Raw genomic sequence first — 10,171 nt, 5'->3', positions numbered from 1 at the left:
TTCCCATTATCACCAAGAATGCATTTGGCTTTCTTTCATTTGATTGCCTTGTTATGTAATGATTATTGCACAATCACTTTCTTTATGTGGGCATCATACTGTGAATGGTATCGTGAGTTACTGTTTCCCAGTCTGTCCATCAAGAAAAAGGTAGGCTCACTGAAGCTTTTTGGCTTCAGAGGCTCAATTTGTAGAATGTACAAAGTAGAATATCTATTAAGTCTAAAATTGCCACCACTCGAGCAAAGTTAAAAGGAATAAGATGTAAACAATACCCAGTATTAATTCAGTATAATTAGTGTCGGTTGCAAACCATGGATCAATAATTGTTAAGCACGATCAAGAACACTGGAGTATATTACAAGTGCAGCTGAGCACCACTGTGTTGGGACGCAGATCATTTACATCACTGTAGGTCCACACTCATCATCACTGAGAATTACAATAACAGCTGTTTCTCAAGTCTGTAAGGCATCTTTATTTAAGCTGGTACCATATATACAACAATACTTTGCTGATGGGGCTTGACAACATTCATATGCCATTCACTCAACATGTACAATTCAAAATAAATCAGACACCAAACTGCTAATGTCTGAAAATGGCAGAATGATTCCTGTAATCAAAATTGAAAAAGAGTCAGATTTGAGATATCATGAAAATATGTCATGGATCAGTGTCAATGAGTTTACATTAGATGAGAGAAGCGCTGACATCACCTTCTGCTGTCCAGTATCATGTTTCATTTGGGCACAGAGCAATCAAACCAGTGCACGGACTCTCAGAGAGCACATTTGGTTGTAGAAATCAGTTTGAAATCAAAAAATAATTCTCATCTTCATCCATCCACAGGTTGTGCATTAAAATGTCAGGTTAGTTCCACAGTACAAAAATCTGCTTGCTTTCTGAAGAAAAGCAGGTCTCCAATGGCAACGGAGGGCGGTGTTAATGAACAACAGTGTCTTCGGTGACAAATCTGGAGTTCTGCTCCCATCTTCAGCTCCAGGTTTGTCCCACAGCTTCAGCCTCAGCAGGCAGAGTGGAGCAGAGCAGCGCCTCCTTCAGCCTTCTCTCACTTTGGCAGCAAGCGCAGAGTTCTCCTGTCGAATAGCTCTGTAGTCGTCCAGGATCCTCTCCAGGTTAGCCACCGTTTTGTTACCGTTCTCTGTCTCGATCTGTGGACAATTTAAGATGTTAGTGAATAATGTATGAAACTCTGCTGTTAACCTCTGAACATGAGCTGCTGCATCTTAAAGAGAACTGCCTTGAGATTTGGAGAAATACATGTTGGCTATCACACTTGAAGACATAAAAAAAGTGAGAATACTAGAATTCTGTCAAGTAAAGAGACACTGCAGGTGCTACAAATGAGTTGTCTGTCTGTCTGGTGCAGATCCCAATTAAAGGCCTGATTTCTTTTTCTTACTTACTTTAAAAATATAAATGATCATATTTTAAGTTTCTCACAAGCAGTAATTCCCTGGCACACCTGAGGGCTGTTCAGCTATTAGCCAGAAAGCTAATGTTGTGCTTGCAAGTCAATAGCATTGTGTACAATTGACAAACATGATAAAAAATGAAATGGAGCTCCCAGCAAACTGCCTCCCGTACTCGGAAACACAGATGTAACTGATATTGATATTCTTATCAGACTCTGTGTAACACAGCAAACGGGTATTTCACAAACTGTTGGCATGTGTGACGTGATGATGGAACAATAAAAACTGTCAGTTCTACCTGCTCCTCTAGATCTCGAATCTCTCTCAAAATCGTACCAGTGTCCTCGATGGTTTGGATCAGCTGATTGCAGTTCTACAGAAGAAGAAGAAAGATGGCGCATAACAAATTCTCTGATGAGAGCGACACATGGGGTCAAACTGAAGAAACACAACGATGATGACATACCTCATGCAGGGCAGCGAGGTACTTATAGGATTTGCGGACAGATTCATCTTTTTTGGCATCCTACAAATGACAATGAAAGAGCAGTTTTCATTTATAAACTTATCCTTGCCTTGTTATTTGCAAACAAACACTTACAAATGATGTGCAGCCGCTAAAGAAACACCTGTGTGAACTCATGAATCATTCATTCATGAATTCACACAGAGATTAAAAGCCTGCAACTCCCCTCCAGTTAGTTAGAACTGAAGAAGCCTCTTGGCTGAGAGGTGAAACCTCTTCAACAAACTGAAACATGTCCAGTTGCTTATGATACAGCACTCACAATTACCATGACTGGATGACTGAGAACCTCCAACATCTAAAACAGAATGTTACAAGAGTTTGTTAAAGAAGCCCTCTGATACCTTAAAGACCAGCTCATCAGTAACAGCAAACGTCCTGTCCAGCTTTCCCGTCAGGCTGTTGATCTCTTTCTGGAGCTCCTTAGTGTCGGACAAAATCTGCAACAGAGTGATCACAGTGTTGATGATGAGGGACATTACAGATGATACACAGCACATGCTGAGAGCTTAAAAGAACAGTTCATCCAAAAAAATGAAAATTCAATCATCATCTCCTCCCTCCATGTTGATGGAAAGTCAGGTGAAGTTTCGTAGTCCACAAAACATTGTAGAGCTTCCCAGCAAAACAGCATTCTCCTTAACAACTGAAGTCATTTACAAATGTTAGATGTTGGTGTAATCCAGGTCTCAAGAGCCCTGAGATCTCAAATTGATTTGAAAAGATGTCATTCTCACCCTGATGCTTGTGCACACACATCAGTGGGTCCAGCTTGATGCTTTCTCAGCAGCTACAGTGAATATTTCAGCTTTAAAAATGGTGCAGGCTTCTGTGCTGCACTTGGATTACACTGGAGGAGCTGTATGAAGACATTTTTCAGTTGTGTAGGAGAACGCTGCAACACTGTTTTCCTGTGAAGCTCTGCAAATGTTTTGTGGTTTATGAAACTTAACTCCTTTCCATCAGCATGCAGGAGAGTAGAAACTGACTGAATTTCATATTTTGGTGATCGGTTCTTTTAACTCCACCTGTGTCTACAGTTCTGCTGAGCCCTGTATTTCCTTGCTTTCATCATGTATGAACTGTGTGCATCATTTGCTTTCAGATGTACCTTTGTAATCTCCTCCTTCTGTTTTTTGATGTTGCTGACGATCTCCAGAATCCTCTGTGTGTATGCTGACCGAGACGCATCTTGAGGAAGATTTTCTAACTCTGTCACCTGCATTGGAAGAGGACAAGCAATGTACATTTAATACATTCAGCCAAAAGACAACTGACTGAGCAACTCCTAACTGTACTGTAGAATTTCAAACACTACAACAGCAAAGTTCTTCCTACTGTAACCTTCTAATAAGACTGAGCTTGTTTTCCAAATACAAGCATAAATCCAGTCCATACCAGTTGTTTGTAGACGTCTTCCTTCTTCTTCGCCTCCTCTGTAGACACGCGGATTTTGTCATGTAAAGACTTGATTTCAGACAGCTTTCTGGATGACTCCAGCTGAGGAGAATGAGCAGAATCATAATGCATTTTCACTTGAACAAATTAAGCCACAAACCTGTTTTCAGACTCTACTTACCTCTTGGTTGCTGCAGATTTCTTTGAGTCTGCGGTGCTCGTCAATGAGTGGAGCGCGGTGTTTTTCCCACTGAGAGGCCAGGTTTACCACCCGTTTGGCACTGGACTCCACCAGAGCCTGAAGCGACAAACGCACAGGTTTGTACAAAATCTAAGCGCAATACCTGCTTTGATGACTTGTCCCTCAGCCCTCCTACCTGAAGCTTCAGCAGGTTGTTGTCTGCGTCTGGCAAAAGGTTGATTGTTTTCTTTTTCACCTGCATCCTCTCCTCTTTTTCAGAGTTTCCCAGCTCTCTCTGCTTCAGCTCATCCAACACCTGCACCAAAACACACTTACATTGTTTTGTTGTGCTCAAAAAAGTAAACATTTAAATGCTATAAAAAAGCTTATGAGTGTGTGTGTGTGTGTGTGTGTGTGTGTGTGTGTGTGTGTGTGTGTGTGTGTGTGTGTGTGTGTGTGTGTGTGTTACCTGTGTATGAGTGACACACATGTGCTTCATGTCTGCTGCCAGCTGGTCAACATCACTGCAGAGCTGCTGGAACTGCTGCTGGACTGATGTCAGCTCCTCCTGCTGACGGAGCTGGATATCACTCTCTGACTGATGTACGCTGGGTGTGGAGCTGGTCACTGCTGCCGCCTCCTGACAGACAGACACACAGACAGACACACAGACAGACACACAGACAGACACACAGACACACCATGAAACTCAGGGACAATTTTTTCACCTGAGTTGTATTTTTGCGTTGTGCCCCTCACCTGTGTGAAGGTGAACTTCTGGGTGTGGGTGAAATGGGTGCCCTTGGTCAGAATGTGGTCAGAGGGGGCAGTGCATCTGAAGGCCTGCAGTAGCTCTGACAAGTCAGAGGTGGAGGAAGGACCGCCAAAGGCACTTTCAGCAGAGGGCTGCACAGCAGAGCGTAGTTGCTCCACGATACGTTTGTGCAGCCGAGTCTGTTTCCTGCAGCAATACTCCTTTTCAACAACAGACACAGTCATTCAACATGGGAAGCTTTAACCTTGGATTCACTAGCCTCACAGAGATAACTGTCTTCTTTGGCGTAACTGAGGCCACAAAGACACATTTCAACATTTTACTGTGGTTCTAAAGGATATTACACTGAAGCTATCACAGGTCACTGCACCCTGCCAATTGTTTTCACCACATTTTCAGCAATGACAGTACAGTAATAAACTCATTTGATTTGCCTGTGGTGTGAGGCGCGACAGAAGTCCCTGACTGTTCCACTCGTTGTCCCACTCCTGAGCAGCACTCAGTTCAGCTGTGTGCTGCTCCAGTATGGACGCTACCACAGAGGCATGATGGGAAGGCTGCGCAGTCACAGGAGGAAGGATGTCCCGCTGGTAGTCCTTCACGTCTGAAATACACACAGTATACACAGAAACGTATTTGATGGAGCTTCATCCTCTCCTGCATCATTCCATAAAAACAGACGGGCTAGCTTCTAGTCTGGACATAAGCTCACATTTAGCCTCCATAAGAGAACATTCTGCCAAATGTTTCACTAATGAAACTAAATTATATCAACATGATAAATGAGGTTGAGTTCCACAGATTCCCAAAATAGTTATTCACAAATTACATGACAATGTTAAGGAAAGTTGCTATGAATCTTTTAACGTCAGACATACAGCAGTATGTAGTATGAGGCCTACCCTTCAGCTGCTTCTTTCCCAGGCCTTGAATACACTGGGGTAAACTGAGAGGCTGCACATGGAAGCACTGCAATGATGTTGGACTCTAAACAGGAAAAAGTTCAATTGTTAGAAATAACAGTCAGAGTGAAACAGTCATGATCAAAAGTTTGCACACACAAAGGACATGAACATCATGGCAATCTCGACATCCAATGATTTATTTTACAGCTCTCATTATTCGGTGATGGAATTAGTGGAACACATTCGAAGTTGTCACAAAAACATTCATGAAGTTCAGTTCATTAATGAATTTATTATAGGTTTTCTGATAATGTGACCAAATCTGCTGGCTAAAAAATATACATACAACAGATTGAATGACCGGTTGTGGTGATAAACAGTTGTGTCATATGGTATGAGTGATTCTGACTGCTAACAGCTGGTGTCTTTTCTGGACCCATTTTAATACAGCCAATACACTCAGCCAGAAACACTACAATGGGAAAGTCTAAGGAGCTCAGCATTGATCTGAGAGAGCACATCAGTAATTTGCACAAGTCCGTAAAGTCACTTGGAGCCATTCCAAAGCAGTTATAGGTCCCAAGATCAACTGTACAAACAGCTTGTAAGTATAAAGTACAAGTAAAGTTGTGTCACTGCCACAATCAGGAAGAAAACACAAACTGTCACCTGCTGATGAGAGAAAACTGGGCAGGATGGTCAAGAGACAACCAAAAACCACCCAGTAGCAAGTCTTCAGTGGATTACAATGTGCAGGAACACAGCTGTCAGTGTTCACAGTCAAGTGTGTTTTGCAACAACATGAGCTGAGAAGCTGCTGTTCAAGAAAGAAGCTCTTGATCCAGACGCAACACCTTAAAGCTGGACTGAAGTTTACTGCTGATCACAAGGACAAAGAAAAACACCTTCTGGAGGAAAACTCTGTGGTCACATGAAACTAAAACTGAGTTGTTTGACTACAATGAGCAGAAATATGTTTGGAGAGAAGTTGAGGCCTTTAACTCCAAGAACACCATACCTGCTGTCAGGCATGGTGCTGGTAGTATCATGCTGTCGGGTTGTTGTGCTGCCAGTGGACCTGGTGCTTTTAGAGAAAGTAAATGGAATTATGAAGAAGTAGGATTATCTCCAAATTCTCCAGGAAAACCTCAAATCATCAGCAGAAGATCAGGTCTTGGGTGCAGCTGGGTGTTCCAACAGGACAATGATCCCAAACACACTTCAAACGACTTGTTAAATGAATGAATGGATAAATCAGCCAAGGATCGAGGTTTTGGAATGGTCTTCCTATAGTTCTGACTAGAACCCCATCTGGAACATGTGGACTGTGCTGAAGAAACAAGTCTGTCCCAGGAAGCAAACAAATAAAGTAAAACTCCAATGATCCTGTCACATGGCTGGCATGTGGTTAAAAATTCAGCCAGAGGACTACCAGAAGCTTGTGGATGGCCATCAGTGCCTAATTAAAATGAAAGTTTCCAAGGGACATTTAACCAAACATTACAATTACTGTATGTATGTTATTGACCAGGCACAGGTCACATTTTCAAAAGACCCATAATACAGAAAATTCCCATTTGAACCACACTTCATAAACTTTTCTCTTTTACAAAGTAGTATGTGTTCCACTCATTCCATTTCTTCTTTATGTTTCAATAACATGTCTGAGAAATCACATTTTTATAACATTATGAGCCTCAGCTACACAAGCAGATATTTTCAGTTTCTACCATTGCCGACCTCAATCTCAAGGCCAATACTCTCAACAGCATCTTTGATGATACGCAAATCTGAAAGAGCACCCACTGTATATGTCTAGATATCTTTCCATACAATTGTTAAACATGTGATTTTTGCTGGCCCTTAAGTTCGAAGATTTCCTTGATATCTAGTTTAGTGCAAATTAGCATTTGGTCTTGAGTAGAAGTGTAATTAGCTGCATGACAAATGGACGAACAGAAGAATAAACTGGAAACATTATTTATGTAGTTACTCTAATTAGCATGGATCACTCACTCTCCTAATCCTGCTAATTGACTTTAGACATTTCCAATTATCAAAGTGTTTTTGAGACATCAAAATGTAATTCTGAAGAGTTTACTTGTGTTTCACCATGCAGTGGCAGTCTGCAGTTTGAGGGCAGCCAGGTCACAGCCAGCTGGGCTTTGATAGCAGCAGCGATGGCTCTCTGGAGAACCACCGATTTACCTTCAGAACAAGAAAAGGGCTTGGGATGACTTGTCAAATAAGAGCCACATGATAACAACATGCATTGCCATGCCAACGTCATCCTGTGAAACAATAACAGCACTTCCTCATTTCTGTAGGACTGTGTAATGACAGCCTTACTCAACAGATGCAGGCAACAACTATATTATATTTAGATGACAGCTAAAAACAAAGAATATCGTAGCTTTCATAATGACACACATGACAGTGTATGCTGTCTGTATACCTGTTGGCTGGTCTGAGGCCTCTGCATGTTCTCTTGGCAGCTTTTCCACCAGGAACATGAGCAGGGAGCGGATCTCTGGCTCGTGGCTGTACAGGAACGTCTGGTAGCCAATCTCTCCTTTATAACCAATGTCCTGGAAACCAACAGTTTGACATATTATGGAATCGAATACAGGTAAAGCTTCTGTTGAACAGGTACTTACACACTATATTATAGCATTTTGGTACCAAAAAGAAAAAAAAACTTTCTTAACTCAAAATCCACTTTTTCCAGAGCTTTTCACATGTAATGGTCTTCCACTGTGGTGCAGTGTGCTCAGTTGTCAAATTAAATGTATCAGTATCAGTGAAATCCATGTATTGAGTGACCTCGTGAGTGGAGTGGAGTCAAGATTATTCACTGCCTTCAAGGTCAAGATTCAGCAAACATTCCACCTTAACTTTAACAGCGGGCTTTTCTCACAGTAACTCTGTTTGGGTCAGTTTATTACAAGTGTTGATTGTTTTTGTTGAGGGTGCTGTGTGAAAAACTACTTGTGTGCACTGCAGAATTACAACAAGTGTTTCTACCTGTTCTACCTGAACAGATCACCAAAAAAAGGGAACATTAATTTAATTATCCACTTATCCCTACGCTCATTGAAGTAAATTGGTGTAAGTCTATAGTCCACAATATATTTCTGGAGCATTACAGTGAAACAGCATCCTTCTAAACAACTGAAGTAGATGGAAATACTGCCTCTTTTTGCATAACATTGTTCTGTTGCAGGAAAATTGACCTTTGACCTTTTGGATTCAAATATAGGATAAAATGCCATAACTTAATAATTGTATTCTATTATCCTATTATAATTGTTGAGTAATGGCCAAAAATGTGTACTGTGAGTTCACAGTGACCTTGACCATCAAAATCTAATCTGAGTCTCTGGCAGCCCCATGATCCCAAACTTATTTTAAGAAGATGTTACACACCCCCTTATTATTCCAAATCTGCACTGTACTGTGCATCAATGGTGCAAATAATAACTTTTCAAATCAATTTGGGATCCTGGGGCTTCCAGAGACTTTGATCACACTGGGTGAGCTGAATGGAGCCATTTCTTTATCTTTTATTTGCTTTATTTTTCAGCATTTTAAAATGTGTTCCCTGCTACTTCAACTGTACAGAAGAAAGCTGTAATGGGGTTCTACTGTGAAGCTTAAGAAATGTTTGTGGATTATAAAACTTCAACTAACTTTCCACTGACATAGGGGTGTATAGATAATGACTGAATTTTACATTTTTCCCTGAAAAAAATTAAGATTAAGTGTTAAGGAAATACCGTTATTGTACTCCAGGGTGCTGGAGCCTTCATTCATTCGATTCAAAGACTGGCAAGAGGTTCTGATCAAGTCCATCTATCCTAAGTGTGGGTCAGAGGAACTCAGGAGGGTCTCACCTGACAGGCCTGTGCCAGGCTCATGCCCACTCTGAAGCGCGCAGACATGCCTGGAGGAAGGGAGGTGGGCAGCACACTGCCCAGGCTGGGCTCGATCACCCGGACACATCTGACCACTGCCTCCACTATCAGCTCACTGCTAAATTGTTTCACGCTATCAATTTCCTCGCCCACCTCTCTGTGGATCACAAAAAAGGAATATTTAATTACCAGTTACACAATTAGTTGTTTTATTCCATGCAAGTTCAAGAATGCGCCTAAATCAACCGACACAGGGACACTGTACGTCTGCGATCATATGATGACGGGCTGACTTGTAGTGTTCCTGACAGACGGCCATGTTGCTAACCACCAGCTGCACACTTGTCAGCTGACATGTCATTTTAATAACGTTCAGTTAAGTTGGTATTGTACACAACATTACATTTGCTAAACGCGCTTCTTACTTACGTGCCGACTTGTCTGAGGGCGTGAATCAAAATGTTGTCAACTTCTTCCATCGTTCTTCCGAGTTCCTCTGACAGAACAGCTTCTAGCTAACAGACAGGATTATAGTAGAACATCTGATGCTAGTAGAGTCATCTAATAATATCGAATTAGCTTCAATTAGTGAGGGTTTTCCATATATGAAGGCTGGCAAGAGAACTAGCTTCCATCTTGTTAGCTAGCGTTAACTTAGGAACTAAGCTAGCTACTAATAGCCGAACAAGCAGCAATATCCATTGCAGAGCCCCGGTGCACTTTAACGCCTTGCTCCGAATAAGCGTCACGTAAAACGGAAAACTCCTTTCCTCTACAAACTGAACGTAACAGTGACTATCTCCTACTAATGTAACAAATCTGACATTTATCTGTCTTGTTCGGTGTGGAAATGAAGTCCTGAGGGAACAGAGCGGCAGTGTTTCTGGGAGGTAGAGTTTCGTCTCGATTACTGTCGAGGAGAACAAATAGGAGCTGAGCAACCTAGAAATACACTTCCCAGCATGCACCAGAGGCGACAATCTCATGACCGGAAACGTGCTGAACAGTTAACTGTCAGACGTGTAAACTGTAA

The 10,171-nt window shown here is 41.8% G+C and overlaps 1 protein-coding gene across 1 annotated transcript; it reads right to left on the bottom strand.

Moving 5' to 3' along the window:
• Positions 1–295: 295 nt before the first annotated feature.
• ccdc22 (coiled-coil domain containing 22) lies at positions 296–10,052 on the bottom strand. Its single transcript, XM_037105172.1, has 16 exons — positions 9,568–10,052; positions 9,118–9,295; positions 7,680–7,812; positions 7,326–7,432; positions 5,222–5,306; positions 4,754–4,923; positions 4,304–4,519; positions 4,014–4,184; positions 3,741–3,860; positions 3,545–3,661; positions 3,364–3,465; positions 3,077–3,184; positions 2,310–2,405; positions 1,906–1,965; positions 1,738–1,812; positions 296–1,175 (listed from the first exon to the last, which is right to left on the bottom strand). The coding sequence occupies exons 1-16, from the start codon at positions 9,615–9,617 to the stop codon at positions 1,062–1,064; spliced, it is 1,902 nt and encodes a 633-aa protein (XP_036961067.1). The 5' UTR covers positions 9,618–10,052; the 3' UTR covers positions 296–1,061.
• Between the last annotated feature and the right edge of the window lie 119 nt (positions 10,053–10,171).

This window comes from Acanthopagrus latus, chromosome 7 (assembly GCF_904848185.1).
Source record: "Acanthopagrus latus isolate v.2019 chromosome 7, fAcaLat1.1, whole genome shotgun sequence".
Classification (NCBI taxonomy): Eukaryota; Metazoa; Chordata; class Actinopteri; order Spariformes; family Sparidae; genus Acanthopagrus; species Acanthopagrus latus.
This window is presented reverse-complemented; position numbering and strand designations above follow the sequence as displayed.